The 23991-nt window shown below is 39.3% G+C and overlaps 1 protein-coding gene across 5 annotated transcripts in view; it reads left to right on the top strand.

Annotated features, from left to right (window-relative positions):
- The window catches only part of SPATS2L (spermatogenesis associated serine rich 2 like), a 124326-nt gene that overhangs the window by 86785 nt on the left and 13550 nt on the right, over positions 1 to 23991 (top strand). For all 5 annotated transcript variants that reach the window (XM_050900319.1, XM_050900317.1, XM_050900316.1 and 2 more), the window contains 5 exons: positions 5063 to 5171; positions 8756 to 8805; positions 9784 to 10024; positions 14413 to 14613; positions 15038 to 15173. In XM_050900319.1, the coding sequence (XP_050756276.1) occupies positions 5063 to 5171; positions 8756 to 8805; positions 9784 to 10024; positions 14413 to 14613; positions 15038 to 15173 (737 nt within the window). The remainder of the gene's footprint in view (positions 1 to 5062; positions 5172 to 8755; positions 8806 to 9783; positions 10025 to 14412; positions 14614 to 15037; positions 15174 to 23991) is intronic.

Raw genomic sequence — 23991 nt, forward strand, 5'->3', positions numbered from 1 at the left:
CTTTTGTAAGCTGAAATTCTGAGCAACTTGTCTTAGTAGTAAACAAAGAAATGTGCTTTCCGGTCAGGCTACAGGAGGGAAAGCCCAAGAATTTAACTACTGTCAGCGACAGCTTCTCAACTAATGCTGACATTAACGGCACAATTTTCTGTGGTTCAGAAGGTATGTTACTGGGTTCTCTTCATGTCCCAGAATGCTTGTCTAGCATCCAGATGATGACAGAAGTTCGCTGGGAATGTACACTGGATAAAGACAGGATGATTCACAAAATCATTAAAATAGTTGACTTCCCTGTAGTCTGTCTGGTAATGTTGTTGTTCTTATGATCAGGTTTCAGCGAGTAGGAAAAAACTGTTTTCTCCCACATAGAAGGAAATAAATCTAATAAAGTGGACTGCTGTGAGTATGTTCTTGCAGTCTGTTAGGTATTAATGCAGTGTCATGGCATGGTAGGAGATTCTTTGATGCTTGTACTTTTTTTCATCCTTAGAATGTTAAATATTTTTAAAAAGGAGTTTGTTGATGAGAAATCATACAGTATTGGATTATTCTAGTTCAATAATCTGTTGCTTACATTTTGAGAAGATGGACTTTCTTGGTAAGTTTGAGGGCTATAAGTTTAGAGAGAGAAAGTTGGGAAATATCTCCTGCACTGCAGTCACCCTATCACACCTTTAATAAAAATGAGCTCTATATAGTTTTCTGGATTGGGAAGTGACTGACTTCTCTCAAGGAGCTGGAGACTTGTAAGCAGTTGAGGTGTATAGCTGTACTAGCAGAAGGGCTGGTTTATTACCTAACTAGCAGGTGAACCAGAGAGGAGCCAGCATACCTGGGTGCCTAGATCCAGTTCACATCCAGCCCTTTAATATATCTCCCCCTTGTCATCTTGTATTTGTCAAGTGTTCCTGAAGCTTTGTTGTGCCTCCATTCATCACAGTCTGTGATATGTCTCTTATGACCTTCAGCTGTAGAAGTGCATTTGTGTTAGGCTTACGCTGTCAGGAAGGTTGTCTACCCTTCCCTTTGGCTTTTTTTTTTTTTTTTATATCGCTGTGTCCCTTTCCAGAAATATATGGGACACATTTTGCATGTGGGGACAGACCTGAGCTTCAAACATAGAAATCTACACATATTTTTGAAACCAGGGTGAAAGGACTAAGAGGTGGAATATCAGGGACCTTGAAATTTGCATTTCTAGGCTAAGGCTGTCGTATGGCCTAGTCTCCCTCAACACACCTTGTTCTCCTCCCAGATACACTGTCAGGTCACAATTTGAGACTTGTAGACATTTGTCAATGATTTCTGGATGTCCAGAAATCACTGACGTTTTCATTGCCTGTGTACAATAGTTCCAGTGTGTTCTGGATGAAAACATCAGTCAAACAGTACATATGTTGGAGACCTGACGTCTGGCACACAGATCTGTCTGTCTTTGACATTCCAGAAGAAATATGATAACGTTATTCTATTTTGTTCCTAAAAATTTTTGAGACAAAGTATTTTATTTCGGAACAAAACTTTTTGGGATTTCTCCTCTGTTGGAATTCTGGGTTCATATCTGCTTTTGTTGTTTCTGAACAGAGCAGTATATGTATTTTTTTTAATTAATATTGACATATCCTACTGGTTGCAAATTTTAGTTTTCATCTATCTTATCCCACATAAGTCACTGGGAAACAGAAAGCAGAAACGCAAACAACTTGTAGGTGTCCTGGGTATCATAGCATACATACACAAGGGACGCAGATTAAGAAAGTGTAAGCAACTTCTGATTTGGAATTTCCTAAGTCCTGGATGCTTTACTTTGCAATCTGATGTTCTTTTCCTGAGGAATTTTTTCATGAAACTTCTTAACTTTTTTATTTTCTAAATGGAAAGATAAATTTATATTTTGTACGACAGTCAACAAAAGATATTGTTGGGTTTTGGCAGTAGAACTGTTGAGCTCTGCAGTGCATTAATGTTCCTAAATCGAATTTATATATAGTCCAACAAAAACGGGACTGTGTCCACAGTGTTGGTCGTATGCTTAATTTCTTTTCTCTGTATTGGTGAGTATTCTTCCTAAGATCATCATCTTGCTTTTCTTGGGTTATCTCCACAACTAGAATGTTTCCATAACCTTTTTTATATTTAAGCATCGTACTAGTCGGATGAAGCACAGTTTAGCTTTTAATTCTGGTTTTTCTATTCATCAAAAATTTCTTAACAAAGACCATACAGTGCAAACAGAAAGTCTTCATTAGATTCTGTAGTCTAAAACATAGTCTGCCTGGTTGAGTTCTTGTGTGTCAGTGTTCTTCACCCCACAGATGTTCTTCTTAATGTCTTTAAGAAGTTTCCAAACTGCAGTGTGTGGCGAGTTGCCTGATCCATCCTGTGGTCTTGGCCTTACTTTGTTGTTTCCAGATGCTTCTTGAGGCTTCCAGACCTTTCATAGCAAAGAAGGACCTAGAAGCCGTATGAAATTCCCATGCTTATATATAAAGATGGTTAGAATACACTAGATATTTCCTTTTACTATTTTTCCTGTAAGCAGTTGCCACAAGGAGATTATGCAATTTTGAGTAGGCAGAGAGATGATCCACATGATTGTGAAAGAAGAGGCGAGGTTTTTGTGAGAATATGAAGATGTGATCCACATGGTGGAAATGTTTGGCAACTACCAGCTTGAACATAAAATGGACTGCAGCTTGTGACCTGCTCTACCCTAGTGTCTTTGCCAACTTTTATTGTTATGGAGCCAGCTCAGTTCATGCTTGTTGCAGCTTTATCAGTAAATAGCATGCCCGTGCCCACAATCAGAAGATTAATAAAACTCCTTTTTTCAGGGCTTTCTCTGCACATCCTGTTGATTTGAGTTGGTTTTCACTTGAATACCTGCATTGCATAGAGAGCTATCCTCACAACTTCCCTCCCCATGCGTACACATCAGCTGAAGAGACAAGCTTAAGCAGACAGAGATTTTCTGGATAGTTTCTGGCAACAGCAGCCTCTGGTTCAAGAGGTCCAGTTGATAGACTAGCCTGTCTAAACTTCCAACAGTTACCTGTGTTTACTAGAGACTCCAAAGCAGCTAGCTGTTGGGTTGGGACCTAGCTTGTGGGCAAGCCTTGCCCAGTCATAGCGTGGCAACATTAGACAAATGATTAGATAGGCCTTTGGAAAAGGTCCTTGGGAAGTAGACAAGCAATTTAACTCCACTGCCCTCTAAATTATGGTTGTGGCCGAGTTGTCCAAGGCTAGACTTGCTACTTGAAATGTGTTGTGGGCAAATGTGAAGCTGGAAAGAGATGTGTGATAGGATGATGGACAGGAGCAGAGTAAATCATGCTAAGTAGATGTACTAAAGTTGTGTGCTGAAGTTAGAAAGTGGCCTTCCTTACACAGTGAAAGAGAGGAGCTCATCTAGAAAGCATCCTTCAGAAAGTTTGATCCTGTGTGGATTTAGCTGGAGCAAGTATCAACCTTTTGTGGTGCTAAGTCCAGCAGGCGTCGTGAATCAGAGCCCTCAGTCACTGTGCATTAACAGAACCTGAAATGAGTTGTGGCTTATGTTAGTATACGGGACAGGGAAATACAGTGGTTGAGGAGTAGGGTGAACATACTACAGTAAAATATGATTTTTTGGTCATAAATCTGAGCACTTAAGTGTTCTGAATCACCTTCTGGTGTCTCCACTGATGGACACTCCATAAAGGGAATGTAGAAAGATTGTTCTTCAGAAACTAAATGGACAGCTAAGACAAGGTAGTGTTAATGCTCTCACTATGTAAGCCAGCCTAGTTCCCTTAAACAGATCTATGTTCATGTATTATTTTTTCACAGTTATATTTCACAGTACAATAAGAAGACCACCAGTGCTTCACTATCAGAAATTAACATGACGACATTGTGATGCAGTAAATAAAGTACACCCTAATCAAGGATGTATTCCCACAGAAAGATGGCAAAGAAGGGTGCCGGATAAACATTTGCAGTGCAATAACAAGTTTCTAATAGTAAATACATGCTGGATAGCTTGACACAGAAGCTCAAAAAGCTGAGTTGGAACAACTAGACTGATTTTGGCACTGATCCTCTTGTTTTTTCAGAGTACTACCATAGGCTTTTGTTGGTTTTGCTAATTACGTTTAACCAAGTATTTTTATTTTGGTACTATCTAGTAAAGCTTGTCTAGCATTAAAACAATATAGTAATTAAGTTTCATGTAACCATTTACTTTCAGCTATATTACATGGGCATGAGAAAGTAAATCATGAACATGATTCGAGTAGGAATATTTTCTTTAAAACATAGTGGGTTGAATTACCATTTGGTATAAATGGATACTGAAGACAACACAGCAATAGCAAATGCCGTGAAATTGAAGCATGGCATGCCAGAATCATCTGTGGGTGTGACACCTCATCCATCAGCAGAGTTTCCTGAAGGAAGCATTTGGCTTCCCATGTCCTTTGTTCAGGATTTTGTTACACGAGCTTCCTGGTCACGTATAAATGGAACAGCAGACTGAAATTATGCTGAGCAGCCACAAGAGCTTTTAAAAAGGTACTGTTTTCTTTTAGCCTGTGACTATTTTTGTGCATATAACTGTTTTCCAGATGTCAAAAAAACCCACCCATCATAACTTTGATGTAGCAAGGCCGTGCAACAGCCTTGTTGAAGTAGTTGCGTACTCCGTAAGTTTGTTTAGGTGATGTGTCTAGTCAAGTCACATGGCAGCAAATAGAACTTTTAGGAAAGAAGCATAAGGCCAAATTCTGTCAGTTTAGTTAAACTAGTTCTCCTGCTGTGACTGAGGGTAGGGTTTGGTTCCAGGCTTACTGGCTACCAGTTGTATGATTTGGTCTCTTGAAGAAATTGTTTTCATTATTTGCATGGACCAGGTAAGGGGAGGATGGGTATTGCTTCATGTAGATACATAGTTGTATACTTGTAAGCACGTCATGTATAACATGCATTTATATAAACATGCATTGGCACAGAGATACCTTGTTGTCTAAAGGAGTACGATAAACCTATGTGGTATTGTCTTCCTTTTTTTTTTTCCTTCCAGATCAATGCAATCCGATCAATTGTTCCAAACAAAAGCAATAATGAGATAGTTCTGGTGTTGCAGCAGTTTGATAACAATGTAGACAAGGCTGTTCAAGCTTTCATGGATGGTGAGTACAGTGTACCTTTTTCACTAAGGCATGAGGGATTCAATTGCATGCTAAAGTATTCATTGTCTCTAGTGGCTCAAAATAGATTCTGTTGTTCTGCTGAAATTCAGATGATTGTGACACTGAGAGTTTTGTTTGGGTTTTTTTTTTTATAATTGATCCTTCTGTCTGCATCTTTGCTTCTTCATAGTATGAGTTTGACATGGTGGTTTATCTGTTCTACCTGACTTTGCCGTTTTTTGGTGCCATTCTTGTTGCAGACCTTCTTTATTCTGCATGAAAGTTAACGCTCTTTAAATATGTCAGAATATGATTCACTATTGAAGACACAGTAACTAATAAGAATTTGGGATAGTTCTGAAGCAGGTAACCAGGCCCCTAAACCCCTGAACTTGATGCATACATTGACATTCAAACCTGAATCTGAATTTTGCAAATAGCCTTGACATTTATAATGGCTGAACCAAGACTCCATTGAAAGTTCGAGACATTCTAAATCTGCATCTGAGTTTGTATTTTGTGTCATGAGACCATCTCTAATGAAAGGTTACTTGTATTTAAATAAGACTTTTCTGGTAAATATATAACAGCAAGTATTTTGAACTTTTGCCGAAGTCTGTAAGAAACCCTTTGCAGGAATAATAGCATACCATGAGCAAATCCTCTCAAAATCTTTGTAGGTTGGGGCTGCTTAAAAGATACTAGAAGCTCAGTGGTCTCAAAAGCCCTGTATATCTTAAAAATGCCTCATAGTGTTGATTTGCTGTCTCACCAAGTTGCTTATTTCATATCTATTTTACTTCAGAATAGTTTTGGATTTGCTTTGGGTTAATTTACTAAAATGTATCAGCTAAAAAGCATCATGATTACGAGGAATTACTTACCAATATGCAAAAAGCAGATGCAAGCAAACTGGACTACTTATAAATGCATCAGAATTCTTCCGTCAGATCTATATGGTGCCTCTTGATTCAGGCATCTGCGTAGACAGTCAGATTCTGATAGATGTATGGAAATCAGAGTTTGTTTGTGCACACACAGAGAAAGGGAAATGTGATGCATCTGATTTCCTGTAATATATGTACTGGGGAAAGTAGTAGAGGGTTGCTCCTTGATTATTCACTAAGATCCTTTCATTCAATTTATTTTGTCTTAAGTTACCATTGCTCACTTGTGGTCTATGAGTTGTTTCTAATGGCTCCTCAAAAGGGAGGAGCTTTCATACCCATGGGTCGTCATCTGCTATAAGGAAGAAACAGGGCAAAAGCAAGCCTTGCAAGAGTGCAACAAAGTCTTGAAGAAAAGCGAGCTGTTGTAACCTGAGTTCAAATGATCTTTGTTTGAACTTCACCAGTTTATCATCATTGTGCCTTGAGTTCCAAAGTCTTTGCAAGTGAGCATTTGAAAACAGCCAATGTTTGTTACTGTCTGGAAACAGCATGAGAAAAGACGTGTATATTCAGCTGCCACTGTGGATAGAATGAATGTAGCACTTAAGAGTATCTTTTCACGTGAATGACAAAAACTGTTAAGATTGAAATACCACAATCACGGAGAATGCATTGCTGCATGCAGTGAAATGCGTGCCATGAAATGCAGTGAAATGGACCGCCATGCTGAGTGAAAAGGCTGAGCACCTCCATTCAATGCTTCTCTCAGAAGTGCTGCATGCCGAATCAAGAAATGTTCAAATTTAGGATCAGCTCCTATCTTGCTTCATATCTGGAGTGGCATATAGGTGATGTCTCTATTAAGAATTTACTTCTATATGTGAAATTTGAGTTAAATAAAATAGTGGTTCAAATGTTTTATTTTCTATATTAGCATTTACCTAATTAAGCATAATCAGAAGGTCTGTTCAGCTGCTTTGTAGATGTGTTCAAGGAAATATACTGGTGGGTTCAAATGAGGGCTTTGGGACTTGCACAGTTAGTGCACTTCCAACAGGAGGAAACTGGGGTTAGTTGGGTGAATCCCTAAAATAACGCTCACTGTACATAGTATTCACAGGGAGGCTGAGGGAAGCAAAGCTAAGACAACACCAGCCAACACAAAAAGAGTGTTGGACGATACTGTGAAAACAGTTAACAAAGCTGTCAAGTGAAATTGCATATTTTCAGCAGCACAGAGTAAAATGGGCAGCAAATGTCTGGGTTTATTCCTTCATACTGAAACATGATGTCTGTCAAAAGATAGCATACCTTTAGGAGAGGGGATTGTATTTATATGTACATAAGTATGTATGTGTATAACTAAATATAGATATATGTATAGTTATAAACATAATAGAAGTTTTCTTAGCCTTCTGTCTGCATTGTCATGTCATCTAGGAAACAAAATATGGCTTTGATGGATTCCATACACATTTTTTCACAATTTAACAAATTAGGCTTAGTACTGCTAGCAAGACACATAATCTCATCTAATGTGAGTGATAGACTCACCAGATAATCTTCGATCTGGATTATTGTGATAGAAAAATAATTTTGGTACATTTGAAAACCTCACACAACTTTGGCTGAATACAAGTTGACGACTCACGGTGGTCTGAAAACAGCATTACTTCTTAATACTAATATCGTCAAGACCTTACTGAAATGATTGAGAAGAGTGTCTGAGTATGAAACCCATTTGGAAAGAATAAAAAGTGAATATTTACTAGAATTGTGCAGTGATGGTAAAGTGATTCTTAAATTCAAGCAGAAGACCTTTAACCTGGTTGCAATCAAAAGGATTATTGTGGCAGATACTGCTATAGTAGTTTGGATGACGATTCAGACTACGTGCTTACCATGAGCATCTATTTTCAACTTTAGGGTCCAGGAGAACAAAATAATGATGTTAACGAGATGCAGAAGAGTTTTCTTCTAACATGGCAGCTGGCACTGGTCTGACTGAGGCTCTGCTTGCTTTGTTCCATAAATTTATCTAACCAACTCACTAGGGCTGGCAGACAGAATTTCAAGTATACAAAATTGTAATAATTTTTCAATATAAATTTTAACCATTGTTTTTTTCTGCCTGGCCTAAGTTTACTCTGTGTGATGCAGAATTTCTGCGGGAGTCCACAAAATTACTCTTCTGGTTGCTAATTAAATCTTCATTTTTATGTTCTTATGTCTTCTGAATGTGACAAATAACACATAGGAAGTATATGGTAAAAATGCCAAAAGATTTTAAAACTTTTGGGAGGTCTAGCGTCAGGGTGGACTATCTAGTTTACCCAGTGTTTACACTAGGATGCTGAGATGCTTCCCTTTTCAGGCAAGAGATTTGAGTGTTGATTTTTCTGGGGCTTATGCTAGTGCTTTAAGTTAGGCACCCGCTCAATCACTTTGTGGAATGAAGGCCATAAAAAGGAGTAGTGCCAAGTAGCCCATCCACTGTATGTAGTGTAATCAAATAAAACAGGTAACTAAAAAGGAGGAAGACAGCAGTACCCATTTTGTTCTCCCCACATAAAAGAATTCGCGACAACAAATGGAAATGCTGCTCAGCTAGGAGACTGGAAACTGTTCTTGAACACCCTTGTTCTTTTTCATAGCTGAACTTGTGTTGAAATGTTTTATCTTTCCTTTCTCTAGGCAGTGCAACTCAGGTTCTAAAGGAATGGAATATGACAGGGAAAAAGAAGGTAAGAACTTGCTATTGGGAATCAAAGCATTCAGACTATTTATCAGCTGTTTGTATTTGAATGTAGTACTTTTATTTTGGCCAGTACTTTGTCTGCCTTTGCTAACATAGGTGACTTCATTCACACCTGTAGTCAGAATACTTGAAAGCAAATGTGTGTATTATTTTTAATCCTGTTCATCTGTTGCTGTTGCTGTAGCCCAGTGTTCTGAGAGAATTTCTGGGACAACATGTGTGTGGGAGCCAGACCCTGGACAAGTACAGAACAAATCCCAAAACAGCCCATGCGCAGAAACACTTTTAATAAGCAATTGTATCCTGGATAGTCAACAGCCACTTACAGTGCTAGAGTTTTTGCTGCCAGGTGTAAAAATAACTTATGCATAGGAGTCATCCATTAGGAGTTATGCATTAGTGACACTATCAAGTCAGATACTTCAAGTCTATATTTGGGATACGATCTTAATGCTTATGTATCTCCAAGCCGGAGCTGTACCAGGAGGCTGCCCTGTGAGTCACTGTTATGGAGGCTCCTCTTTATGGTTGGGAGAGCTACAGTAGCGGTGGCCAACCTATGTCCTCTGTGATCACTTTCTTACCTGATCAGAGTGATGCCTTAAGGGTTTGTCTGTGTTACTGCGTGGATGTCCCCTGGATGGTTAGGAACTGCTTGTCCAAAGTGACTGCAAACATTTTGAGCAGCATCTTAGCAGAGGCTCTGTTACCATTTTGCAATGCAAGTGTTTTGTGTGGAAGGAAGGGAAAATCAATTTGGGGCTTCAGGTTTTATTTGAAATGATTTATATATTCAGCTGAACAGATGCAATGTGTTGTATAGGACAGCATGGCCTGTAAATTGCATTACACTGATGTCACTTGTATGGCATTTTAAGACCATGGACAATTTACTGATTATATTTTGAGTTTATATGAGTTGCACTGAGTGCTGTCTCTATTCTTGCAACATTTCTCCATTTAGAACAATAGGAGAAAAAGAAGCAAATCTAAACAGCACCAAGGTAATAAAGATCCTAAAAACAAGAATGGTGGACCTGAGAAGGCATCTCAAGAGCCCCAGGGAATGTATGACTGCCATCTGAATGGATGCTCTAAGGACAACTCTTGCAGCGGTTCTGCCAATCCGAAACTGGAAGCTGCTTCTCTTGAGAACAAAGGCTCAGGATTTGTAGAGTCCGTTCTGGTCTGTCCAGACATCACAGGTCAGTTCATCTAGCACAAGACACCTTTTTAACTGGCAATAGCCAAGCCCTCATTTACATAAAGACCACGGTATTTTTATTGCCATGAGGTAGAATATAATAAAAATAAGTTGGAGAGGTGTTTGTGCAAAATAATGCACATAGCTATTAATGTCATGCAAGTAGATCTGTATCTGGGCACAATTCGCCTTGCAATATGTTTCATTGCAAAATGTCTTTTTTTTTCTAGAGACAAAAGGATCAAACTAATTAGAGGCCCAGCTGATACGAATATTACAGATGTAAATACAGAAGAATGCAGGGTTAGAAAATGGCTTGAGTGTAAAATGGTGATGGAAGTGATAAAGCCCCTCATCTGGAGCAAAGTCATCTGAGCAGTATAAGCTTGTGGCCTGTTACAGGATTTCTTTATTGCCTAGTCCAGACTAGTCCATTTTTTCTTTTTCTTGTCTTCCCTGAATAGGCTAGTCACAGTAGATGTCCACTGGCTTTCCCTAACAGGGAAGGGAGGGCCTTTGTGTTGAGGGAAGGTAGTCTGATAGCCTCTTAGGACACGCACGTTTCTGCTAGGGTCTAGATACTGATTCTGAAACTGTGGGGGACGGTAACACAGAAAGCTCTTCCCCACTGGATTGTAGTAGATACTGGGTTATGATTATAGGAACATCAATGAAAACAAACCTTCTCTTCTGGGGGAGAAGCTCTGTGAAAGCTTTTGCCTTGAAGTATCCTTTCATAAAGTTCATATTTAATTGCTGTCAGTACTGGCAATGGTTTTTCAGCTCTGCGCATTTCAAACTTCTGACAGCCCTAGATTATTGCTGCTGTTAGTATATTCTTCCTGTGTCTTAAGCAGTACGTAAGACTGCATTAGAAGAACTTTTCTTGAAATCCCTTTTTCCATGGTTGCAAATACAGCTCTCAAACCTCATTTTAAAGGAATGTGCCAAATGGATAATTGTCCTGAAATGAATCCTCTGCTGCTTCCAGATGACTTTGGTAGTGCCAACCTCTGGTCAATTATATGAAAACTCTGTGACCTATAGCAGCAAACCTATAGACAAACTACTTATCAAGAAATTTTGTCCTAAGAGTTTGGTGCCTCACAAAGGATCAGAGGTACTCTTCAGGAGTATCTTCAGGATCCCTCAGGGGTCAGGAGCTGCACCCTTGTGGTTTCTCAGCAAGTCTCACAGACTGTTCTAAAGCAGCTTGAAATGCTGAAGTGAGTCCAAAGTGCACTCATTTCATATTGCTCCCTCTTGTGTTGTAATCTCCTTTGTTTTGTCCATGTCTGGCTTGTTTGTTTTGGTTCCTTCCCTATCAAATTAATGTTACTGTAGTCATTTCACTGTCACCTTCAGACAGCTCACAGCTTAGAAGGATCATAGTCAGGTGTCTGCTGACAGTTCCTTATGCTTTCCTCCCCATAAGGAACATGAGGTTGAAGCTTTGCTAATACCACCTCACACACTGTGGGATTAGATCTTTCAGAGCCACAAAATCCTGGCTGCCTGGAAGGGACTTCAGGGACCAGAAGGTAGGATGCAGTGTAGCTGGTGTTTCTCGATAATGTGTCCCATGCTAGAAAATGATAGAGGAGAACATGTGGCTATTACCTTTAATTCAGGTCTGCTTATTTCTTGCCATTATTCCATCTTCCTTTGAGAAGTCTTTAGTTGTTGCTTTTTTGTGTGATGGTTTCCTACAGGGACTCAAGACCTGCTAGAGAAAATTGAGCACAGAATTTAAGGCCCTGGAAAGCCAAATTACTTCGTCATGGAGGGCCTTAGGGAGTGTTTCACTTAATTATGAGTCAGTTCAGGGGCTATCCCTCTCAGTATCTTGAAGAGGAAAAGGCCCCCAATAAACCAGATTACTTCAAAATGATGACCAGAACAAATCCTCCAATTCTCCTTCTTAGAGTCCTTGGCAACACAGGATCTGAAGGACTTACAGCTACCCTTTCTGTGCATGCCCTTGTAAAGAAGGGGCATGAATGCACTGAAAGGATATTTAATGCTGCCTTGCCATGCTATTGCTTTTGCAGGGACTTGGGTAAAACCAGATACAAATCAGATACTGATCTCTTTCCTACTTTTTAAAATTGGTTTTCATGTAGGATGATTTTTAGTGAATCCTTCAAACTTCCTGTTGATATCTCAAGGGAGTCTTTTTTCTTCTTTCAGCCAAAGAATCCATGAGGTTCACTTTATTTAAAAGGTTTTGAATGGTAAGCTGTTATAAAAGATAAACCACTCATTTTGAAGATGGCAGCTCAGCAGATTTCAAAGCAAATTTATTTGGGCTGCTGCCATTACTGGCAGGTCTGGTAATACTTGACAGTTAATACAGCGGAGGTCACACATTAGACTAGTGCTGAAGTTCCAAGCTACCACATACTGAATCCTGCAACAGTTTACTTGTAGCTACTATTACTCAAACCTTTGACTTCTCTTTCAAGTATTTGAGAGCGCCTTTGTCCCTAGACTTTGTTATACATGTTTCTTAGGTGGGCCAAGTCTTCAGAGATTTGATGCAGACTTTCTCAATCTATTTTTAATTGTGTTGATTGTCCTCAATCAAATTTGAAAGTTCAGTAGCAGCATACTAAGGTATTGTTTGCTAGGCTATGTTGGTCATCTTGCTGCTGGGTTTCAAAGTAGCTCATGCGTCATTTTGGAAGAAACAGTGTCAAAGTATATTGCAGACAAAAGATGATTAAAAAGTTTTTAGAGTATAACCATTGTTCTAGATTACTTTCTTTAGGCAAAAAGCTGTCACTTTGTCATTTGTCTTGACAAGTATACTAAAGCTGCTAATTAAATGCAGTAAATAACAATTTTGCACTTTAACAACAAATTTCAAAAGATCTAATCTTGGGGACAGAACCCAAGAGCCCTGGCCTTTCTCTGTAGCTTAGCTAATAGACTGCTTGTTTCTAAGTATCTGTTAGAGTTATTTAGCAAGGCCAACCTCAACTGACAGTAGAAAGAACATCCTTTATAAATCAAAGCTGTCTGCATTAGTGTGAGATGCAGCCAGGGTTGCACAGGGTTAATGGCAGTTATCTCAGAACAGAGTTCCTGGCTATGTATGAGACTGGTATCTGCATTGAACATTTGATATGTTCAGAGTGCTGCATACCTGGTGTTTCTTGCTTTCACAGATACACAGGTTTCTTTAACTTCTTTAGCTATTTTCTTACATACCATTTTATGTAAGATATTTTTTCTGTTTGCAGACTCATCTTTTAAAGCCCATAAACAAAAGCTGTTTTAGAAATGTGGGCACTAATGTTCCTCCTTGTTCCTCTGGCATTATGTGATTGCCATGGAAACATACCAAGATGTACTTTAGACCCGTCCTAGTGCCCAGCCAGGACACAAAGAAGTCACTAGTTGATATCCTGGAGCTGTCCAGGTGGTATCCCTCAGTCCCAGCAGTGTTAATCCCATTCCATGGGCTATAATCCAGCTGTTAATCTGACAAGCCCCTTTTCTCCAGACGCCACACAACATCAGCTGAATAAAGTGATGCATAAAGAGCATCTTCAGAACAAACTATCATTCATTCATCAAAGTGAGTACAAAGATTAGGAAAATGAGTTAGCACAACAAATAATTTTCTATACATGTTTCCTTAACTAAAATTCACAGTGGCAGTAATAGCTGGCCTTACCTGGCAGTTTTCATAGCCATTCTTTGGCTGCTTGTCCCTCTGTCATGATGCTGATATTTTAAATCCCTTTGGAGTCTTGGAAGGAGTACCAGGTCATCTTGTGGCAGCCAAACAGGCTCAGGCATTGTTATCTTATTCCTCTGAAGCTGTTGAACCCAGGAGCCTAATCTTTGACATTGTTTCATTTCCTGCTTGGTCCCTCTTAGCAGCTGCTTTTGATAGAAATCTGTAGTCAGGCAAGGTAGGTATTTCAGGTAGGAATGTTTAATCAGTGCTTTTAAAATGCTGATTAAATGATGAACACTTTTTGTGTGTAAGATAGATATCAACATTAAAGTCTCATGCTTTCTATAGCAGACTTCCTCTCTAGTTCTGTGCTCTAATAGTTGGGCAAAGATTACAATTGGTAGTATGTTTTCTATGTTCTGAGGTATTTTTTCATATCAGCATGAAAGAGTTGATTTTTTTTAATGGGTTTTTCTTTTTAGACTGTTGAAACATAGGTGTGTTCAGATTAGTGTTTAATAACAAAACCATTTTGTTTCTGTTTGTCATTGCTTTCTGAGGTTCTGTAGAATGTGTGCCAGTGAAAAAAAAACTTCATTTTTCCAGTGTATAAACATAATGTCATTCAGACTCAACAATAAGGCTTCATATCTTTCTTAATCTTATAACTCCCTGTTTTCTACCTTAATGTTTTCTTGCAGACAAAGAACGAGAACACCAGAGAGTATCTGTGGAATTAAACCCAAAGACTATGAATGGAGTAGAACAGCATGAGTCTCTTCAGTCATCAGTTCAACTCCAGTGTAACCTAGGCAGGCCAAAGTCAAAATCTTCCTCAGTTAAATCATCCAATGCTACAACCCAACTTGAAACAAAGACAGATGATTCAGTCAAAAAAAGAGGTAAATTGGATCCCTGGTTGCTGTGTGCTGAGGTGATCAGACAGCTGAGGCCTCTAGGGGGAAAAAAGCACATATGTGAAGAAGTGATGTGTTGGAAAGTGAGAGCAGAATCATGTTCAGCACAACAAAAATGAGTAGAACAATTTATGGTCTATTTAAAATCATATTAAATGAAATTTAAAATAAATTGAATTAATTGTGCTGTTTTAACATTTATTTGATTTGGGGAATGAATTTGAGCAAACATTTAGAAACTGAAGAGCACCACGGAAGGACTATGGAAAAGTTGCATTTATGGACTTCAGTAGGAAAACCACTTCATCCTAATCTGGGCAAATAACATGTTGAACTATTCCTGCTCCCTCATTCAGAAAAACCAAAACCAGCTTTCTGACTTTTGTGCAATTTTTGTTTTCTATTTTAGGGCCGAACATTGAAAAATCAGTAAAAGACTTGCAGCGTTGCACTGTTTCTCTAACCAGGTATCGTATGATGATCAAAGAGGAAGTAGATAATTCAGTGAAGAAGATCAAAGCTGCTTTTGCAGAATTACACAGCTGGTAGGTAAATCAACTTGAGAGATCCATCAGCACCACCTGAGAAAAGAGGGGCTAATTAGACCACTGGCATTGGTGGGGAGGGGTCACTTACACCTTGTTTGTTTGCAGCATTTGGTTTCATCAAAAAAATTCCTCATCAACCAGGAAGTAATAGATGCATAAGTGTATGTTTACATACATACATAAAGATAAAGGGGGACAAAACTACAGTTCTTTGAAAAAAATCTCACTATGTTTTTTTTTTCCCTGTAGTGATCCGTCCTGACCTAATTCTTTTGTATCAAGTTCAGTGGCAGCATATCTGAGCAAATGAAAGCTTTTCCAAAAATCCTGTCTATGGGGTTTTCTGAAGTCTCTTTTACGTTCTTTAAATCGCTTCTTTCTATACTTCTTCTTTGATCTTATCTTCTTTGGTAGTTAGTCCTTTACTGTCTTTTCATTTCCCATCATCTTTGCTTCTTATCCGACCATTCTTTTTTTTTTTTTCTGTCCCTCATAGTTTCTTCTAGCTTTCCCATCCATCGCTTCATTTCTAGTTCATTCTTTTCCCTCATTCTTTTATCTCTTCCTTTTTTCTAAACTTTTTCCATTATAATTTTGGTTATTCCTGATCTTCAGCATATATGTCTACACCCTTTGAAAATTTGTAGCAGAAATAGTTGCTGTAGTAGCAAGTTGCATATTTTGTATATACTTGTCATAGAAAAATATTTTCTGGTTCGAGTTTTACTCACCTTTTGTTAAGCACAGATGCCGTGTAAAACCTGTGTATTATACAGTGTTGCAGTAAACAGAAAAAATTGTATTAAAATTTACAAGGTTTGGTTACAAATCAAAGAGTACAAAAACCTTTCCCCCTATAATTCGTCCACAATATTAGTCAGCATCTTTATGAGCATATCTTACGAAAGTGCTGTAGTATTGGCAGAAGTTTGTTAACTCTGGATTTCAGTGGTGTATTCATTGTCTTCAATGATGCATCTAAAGTGACTTCAGTGCCACTGGGGCTCCGCTTCTGTATGGGCGGAAAGTCCAAGCGCTACTGAGCTGATTTTGTGGAAGATTCTGTTGCACTGAGCCGCTGGCGTACCTTACTATCTAGCAGGGAGAACTTTGTTTCTGTCTCTGTACTCCAATGAATATGGGCTGTGATCACCAGTTGTACTAAACTGCATATTGTTGTCAGGAGTGCTCTGGAGCCGGTATAGTGATGTTTGCTTACGAACTAAAATGCAGTAATTATATTGTTGGTATAGAAAAATTAAATGAAATTCATCAACCCCTTGCACCTTTTTTTGGTAGTTCTCAGAGGTGTTTTCATATGATTTTAGAAAACTTATAAAATGTTTATGGTTTCTGCTAAGAAGGCTCTGACCTTTTCTCTGTGTAAACTCATAATTGGGTCTCATTTGCTGTGTAGTTCTCACTCAAAGTTTTTTCTAACAGTGTTAAAAATATATAATGTCACTTAAATGTCTAATCTTGTTTTGCAGGCAACCACAGTCAATTCAGTCTTTAACTGGTAGTTGCTCTGGTCATGGAACAGGTTTAGAACACTGTCGTGATCTAAGAATGTGGGGGGAGGTGCTATATTAGTAAATTCAGAACTGAAAGTCTTCATTTTTCATGTATTCATGTTTTAGCTTGAAAAACACTAAAGTGTATTGCCTAATGCTAAAATGTGTTACTTAATAGGTGAGCTTAATAGGGGAAAAGACAAAATGACCCCAAAAGAGCATGTAAATCCAAGTAGATTTAAAATGATGAAAAATAGCGTGGAAAAACCTTGAATAGGCTTCATTCAGTTTTCCTCCTACCACCTTCAGTGCCTAAATTATTGGAGTGGAATCTGCCAGAAACTCTAGAATGTAACAGATCTGTGCTCTTAATATTCAGGCCTCACAAAGCAATTTCATGCACGTAGCATAACGTTGCAACAAGGACAGTATAACGTCAGGACATGTTTATGGAAATCTCAAGGCAGGCTACATTACTTTTGGCAGCTCATAAGGCTAATATTTAGGTTTTTCTTCAAATGAATGAAGGGAAAATTTGGTTCAACCAGTAAAATGCGTGACTTAACACCTTCTTTGCTAAAATTAAAAACAGTTTTGGGATATTTCATACGACCTTGTGGCTTAAACTCTGAAAAAGATGGAAACAGCTGTCTTTAGTGCCTCATTTACAAAAGCTTGCTGCCAACTGCTGTAGATTCACTGGATTTAAGTAAAAATCACCAGAACCGGTGATACATACAGCTTAAGACCTCATACAGTCAATGCATCGTATTCCTGGGCTGAACAGTTTAGTTTGTGTTATTTACATGGCAGTTTCCTTGCTTCAAAGTTGAACAAAGCATCACTAGTGGTAGCAGGAGGATAAGGTAATTAAGTGAGCACTCAGCCTCTTGCATATTTATCACCCTCCTTGGGCATGGGAATTTCGCTGTGGCACAGTCAACTTGTCTATCAAGGGAAAATGAAGCAATTCAGCTGAACTGTTGCTCCCAGAATGCTATGGAGTAACCAAAAGCAAGGGCGTGACAATGATATCCGGTCTCCTTTGTGATAGTGATTCCAAAGTTTTTTCAAGTTTTTCTCCCAGTTGCTGCTGGAGTGTGGAGTGGTTAAGATGTACAACAGATAAACATACAACAGCAACTAAGTGCTGCCTGTGGTCAGAACTGCAGGGAATACTTGAATGGGCTCAATACCGTAACCTAGATGAGAGCTTAACTGGTTCCTGTTACACACAGCTGTCACCACCTAAGGGGTTTTAGTGAAGCTAAATGAAGTCAGAAGCTTTAATCTTGTGTTGCAGCTGAATGCTGAAACACATAGTACTTTCCGTTGTCTCTCTGGGGTTTGTTTTTCTTCCTTTGGCAATAGGATAAAAGACCCTTTTTGTGTCCTTTTTGCATTTACTATCAAGGTCAGAATCAAAACTGCATTTCAAGAGTCGGTAATCTTTTGGACTTTCAAATAGTCTTCTTTTTTTTAATCTTGATCTTACGAGTCACAGAAAGGACAAAGTGCAAAGATAACATCATGTATCTTCCTCCTACCTCCAGATAGCCTATGAAACCATTATTACGGAGATAAATGAATAGCGCATGAAACCATTATTATGGAGATAAATGAATAGCACATGTGGCCTAAGATGTCCTGAAAGCTTCAGCAGAAAGATTCACAAGAACTTTTCCTTTTGGCAGCAGAAACTGTTGAATGATAGTTGCGAGTGGAAGTCCATGTTTCTGTCTGGCTCGTTATTTCACAGCTTGACCTAACCAATGAAGGGAAGTTACTCCTGAACACACTCAGTCAGTACTATGCTGGTGTTTAAAAAGTCACCTATCTGGCAAAACAGTGCTTACCACCCTCCCACAATCTAAAAAAGGAGTGGTATGGAGCAGGTGTGCTGTGAACACCTGTAAATGCTTGGAAAAGAAAATGCAATGCTTGCTTCTGGTTTTAACTTTTTAATGAAATGGGGCCAAAAAACAATCCCAGAAAGATATTTATTTAAAAACACTGCAGTGGGCTCACTTTCTCTTTCTTAAAGAGCCTCCCAGGGGTTCCTGCCAACTGGAGTAATTCTCTGCATGCTCAGAACAAGTGATAACAACTTGCTTTTATACAGTGCTTTTCATGCCAGAAGACACGAGAGCATTTTACAGGCCATGGGCTGGACTAGGCAGGGCACTTTGCCCCACTCTGCAAGAAGTCTTTTGCAGTCTCATCTGGATTGTGCTTCTGCTGTGATCTAGCACTCTCATCACCCCTGCTCTTGCAGGGCTTTCTATGACATTGCTTCCTCCAAGGCTATGAGAGTGCTGGGCAGAGCAGGCTGAAGGGCACTGTTTCTCAGACTCGCATGTGCACCTGAAAGTTATGAGCAAGATCCTTCAAACAGTACTCCTTGAGCCACTATTTCTCCTCATTGCATCCAGCTTTGGTGTATGGTTTTCAGGAATACCTTTGTGTGAGTGAGAACATAAGCTGCTCCACTTATTGCTTGGATGTAAAATATGTCAGAGCATAGCCATGTCTCACAGTAGCGTAGAGCAAGGAAAAGAAGAATACCAAATAGTGCTTAAGTTGCAGGGGAAGGTCAGAAAAGCTAGGTGAACTCCCCTCTCACTAAAGTGCACTTGAGACATTTGTTGCCAAGGTTGCTATATGCTATAATCATGTTCTCACTTTTCCACCAAGAGACTGAATGATGATCTTTTTATGATAAAAAGAGAGCCCCAGGAAATCCGAGTGAAATATGTACAGCACCAAAGGAGCCACAGTTCCCCATAACACCTCTTGCCAGAAAATAATTTTCACGTATTGGGCATCCACACAGTCATATGGAGAACTAAAAGGAAACATCTGCTACTTGCCCATATGGTCTGCTTCCAACCATGAATGGAAAATAGTCTGTAGAAAATAGTAAGGGCCAGGTTTAATTACACTGCACGCAGAACTGGACCAAAGACAGACAAGCTTCCTCTACTCTTTGCATCTCGAACACATTGGTATGTCCAATGCTTTATAAGGACCATGAAAACCAACACAGCTGATGATTTTTCTGAGTGAACAAAAAGCACTTGAAAGCTCCACCATAGGCTGGATAAAAAAATTGACTCTGACATAATGCTGGAAAAATGGAGTTTGGCAGTACTAACAATTTTAAAGAGATATTAAAACACATTCAGGGAACAACTAGAAAGCATGTACTGTATGTTTGGGGAAGATAAAGCAGTTTTTCTGTTGTTTTCTAAGTTAAAATCAAAGCAGAGGGGTGGTTGAATGGGGGAGGAAGTAATTTAAAGCAACATAGTTGTGTCTGTACTAACTCAGTGCTTCTTGATGAGCAATGCTGCCAGTGAGTGAACTGGAGAGGGGCTTGTACTTGCTCTCTTCTTGCGACCTCCAGCCGTTTGGGATTACCCTTTCGGTGTATTAGTGGAGTGAACAGACAGAGCTCATGAAATTGGGAGGGGTTAGGTTTCAATGAGATACAGAATGTGCCCCTTCTGGCCTCTTTGTCTTTTACAGAAACTTGCTTTCATCCCCATATTTTTTACTAAGCTTGCGAAGACAGATTACAAAGGTGAAATCCAAAGGTGGATTACACTGTCTCTTAGCCTGTTGTTCATACTTTGTGGCCTTGCGTCTCCCCTCTTCCCTCCCAGTTGTTCATAAATGTGTTTGTCATTCTCAGGAAAACACAAGCACCTGTGCTTTTTGGAGCCATGCAGGTAGATTGTTCCTTTTGTGCATGTCATTGTGGATGAAAAGTGAATATATCCTTTCTGTCTTGTTGTCTGATCTTGTCTAAGGAGAAATCTAACTTATTAAACACATATAGGGAATAATTATCTCAAAAAATTTCAACAGGTGTTAGACCAAAGAGCCAAACTCTTCTCCTTTCTTTGTGGCCACTTTCCAGGGTCCTTTTGGGAAAGTTACCTCTTCTCTGTAGCAGGAGCCCAACAACAGGGACTACAGTCTTCTGCCTTGCCATGGTGTGTTTAGGCTAAAATATATAAAACCAGTAAGATACTCAGATACCTCAGTAGTCGGATCAGAACTGAGACTCAAATAGGAAAGACATACTTCGCAAATTTATGTAAAAATGTGCAGGACGCTAACAAGCCATGGTACAACTCATACTCATAATTGTTAAAACTGCCAAATCCTGAGGTGATGCCTTCATTTCTAAATAAATAAAATTTAGAAGTGTTCTTTCAGGAAAAGGCTTTCCCTGTCAGTTTTCGGCTTAAACAAGTTTTTGTGATCAGGCAATAAATTTCTGATTGTTTGTAAAGAGATCTTAAAAATGCAAATAGACCTTTAATTATGATGGCTTTACCAGACCCCACTGTGCTAGCTGGCTGCTAAAGAGAACAATATTAGTGAAGGTAGATAAAGAATAATACCAAATAAACTTGAATAACTAAAAGCCTTTGGGCATTTTTACTTTTACCAGATGGTATACTGCAGAAGAAAGGATTTCAGTGAAATTGATTTATTCTGTCTTTTGTTTATCTGCTTATTGTCAGACTGTATTTGTGGTTAGAATGAAAATTCGTGTAATCTGGTTTGCTGTGTAAACATTGCGCATGTGCTAATACAGTGATCAAATAACAATGTTCAAGCACCATGAACATTTAAATACTATTGAGCTAATACTGGAAGAATGTCATTTACTGAGACAGTGCAAAACATGTAATGTAACAACAGCTTTTCCTACAGGTTTATTAATATAAAGAAAACTTGATGTATTGTTTCTCCAATTACAAAATAGCATGGCTATTCAGTAATCCTATAAAGCTTGTAATCACCTGTTACAGGTGATTGGGCTTTATATTTACATTCTCATCGCATTCTAGTTCCTTGTGCTGAAAGTTTGACAGGGACAGTTTTGTTTTTTGGATTGAGGTGGGGGATTCTTTTGTGAAATACACAATTGGCTTAAAGATTCTTATCAGTTGTCTTTTCACCCCACTTGTGGGTCAAATATGTTCATGCTAGAAGGGAAATGTGTGCAGGAAATAAGCTCAGTGTTGGTCTTTAAGTATTATGCCTTATCGGGACTATTCCATGAATTTGCATGTAGTCTCAGCTCAGATATAGCAGAGACAGTGACAGTACTAACGTCCCTCAAACTTGCTTGAGTTTGTCAATAGATTGCTAACCAGTGCAACTTTAAGGAGCTACTGGGGTCCGTTCCAAAGCCTACTGACAGAGCAAAGTCACTGGAGAATGGAGCGTTGTATTTTTTTGAAGCCTAAGCTGTCAAACTCCAGCAGTGTCCTACAACTAACTCCCTCCCTGATGAAAAAAGGACTCGAATTGTACCTCAGTGTTCCAGCATCTCACCTGCTGAACCAGACCCCAGACGATGCCCATGAAAAAATAGCTCTTTCCCCCTTCCAGATGAAGAGCCCTGCTGCAGTCGTTCAGAATGACACAGCTGACCGTGTCTTCCTCAGTCTCCAAAACAACATTCATTCTCAAACTATGTACAAAGCTGGTTCAGGGGAGAGTGAAGCTTATTAAACACCTCAAGGAGAAAATTGACATTTTGGGGGGTTAACAGGGTTTTGAAAGGACTCCTTTGAATTACACTCTTAACAGTAACCTCTGTGCCATGCAGCTGTAGTTTACCTTTGTGAGTTGTGTCAGCATGTTTGCCTCCATGTCAGCTTGGTCTTTTTATTTGCCCATCTCTTTAGGCACAGTAGGTTTATTGTAAGACCTAGAAGAGGCAGAAGGAAAGGGAAGATTCTGGTCATCTGGAACCCTTGTGATTCTCATCAGTAAAGCTATAAATCAGCCAGCCTGGCAGTCTGAAGCAGCTTTTCTGAACAGGCACTAATAACTTTAATCATTTTAGTGGGATTTTGAGGTATTGCAGCTGACTGAAAATATCTTTTCTTTTTCACTGTGCAAGCACTAAATTTCACGCAGTAAACTAGAGGAAGATTAATTTGTTTCCACTAATGTCAGAACAAATTCAGAATTTGTTCTGAGTATGAAACTGTGAAATGAGGCAGCTGTCAGCATAATTTACCCCTATCATTGCTGTGCCGGCAACTTATTGCAGTTTGGCGTTTGCAGTTCTTTTGCCATTGTATACTGGTGTGAATTCTGCCAGCCTGCGTTAAGTCCAAGACATAAGTACTGTCCATTTGACCAGGAATAGGGCACTTACACTCTTGCCTTCAGAATCGCTTCAGCAAAATGAATCCTAGAGAGCTGCTCTCTCTCCTGCTGCATCTCATATCTCTACAGCATGAGCACTGGCTGTGTCCTGGCCCCATTTGCATGTCCTCTATGTTAAGCCTCTGCTTTGCTGTGTTCCTTCAACAAAATTGTCTCCTTCCTGAACTCCACCTCAAAATTTCGTCTGGATATTAAAGTCAAACAGTACTGAATCCTGTGCTCCAAACTACAGATATTCACCTGCGGTCAACAATGATATGATGCTGGTAGCTAGAGTTTGGTACCCAGGTCCTGATCCTGAAAAAGCGAGGGGTAAGAGAAGAACAGAATCAGTCCTTTCAGAAAAGAGGTGTGGCAAAGGGAGACAGAAAAGAAAGAGGTAGTAGTGTTACTCTGTTTTGGCTTCAGCATCAGTCATGGAGTATAACAGTCACTTGATTCAGATCTGTACTTGAGCCTGGTCAATGGGAGAGGGGATTTGAGCCCCAGTATTTGCTCCAGTGAGTATTACAAATGTATCATAAAAAACTGAACACCTATACCAGAACTGACAAATACTACTGCAGCAGGGGATCCTACGGACTGATGATTAGGGCATGGATTCAGGTACATTCAGAGAGGGAAGTGGTGGTGCCGAGTTGTCTGTCACAAGAATCTCAAATGGTATATGGAATATACTCAAGTGCTGATGTTGGAGGGAAGGAGAAGGGACGGCTGAAGCCCGATAGAATGTTAGTGCTGGGAGTAATCAGAAAAAATTGACGAGGGTATGACCTCTCCAGAACCTCAGCTGAAGAAGCATATTTATGATTTTACCCCTGGTTCCTAACATATATAGAAGACCCAAGAGAAACAGCATAACTAGAGAGGAAGGACTTAGCAGAACGTTTTCCCTGAGGTGTCTTTAGATCTGAAATACATTCTGTTCCTTGCTCTGCTAGAGCCCAAATCTGGTGATACACAAGTGTGCGGAAGGTTCCTATAGCACCCAGTATCCAGTTCTCCACAGCACACCAGTGGCTGCAGGCTGTACACTGGAGTGTACCAGCTTGATTTAACATTTTGGTATCAAGTGGACACTAAGAAGCATTGAAAGAAAA

This window comes from Gymnogyps californianus, chromosome 7, assembly GCF_018139145.2.
Source record: "Gymnogyps californianus isolate 813 chromosome 7, ASM1813914v2, whole genome shotgun sequence".
In the NCBI taxonomy this organism is placed as follows: Eukaryota; Metazoa; Chordata; class Aves; order Accipitriformes; family Cathartidae; genus Gymnogyps; species Gymnogyps californianus.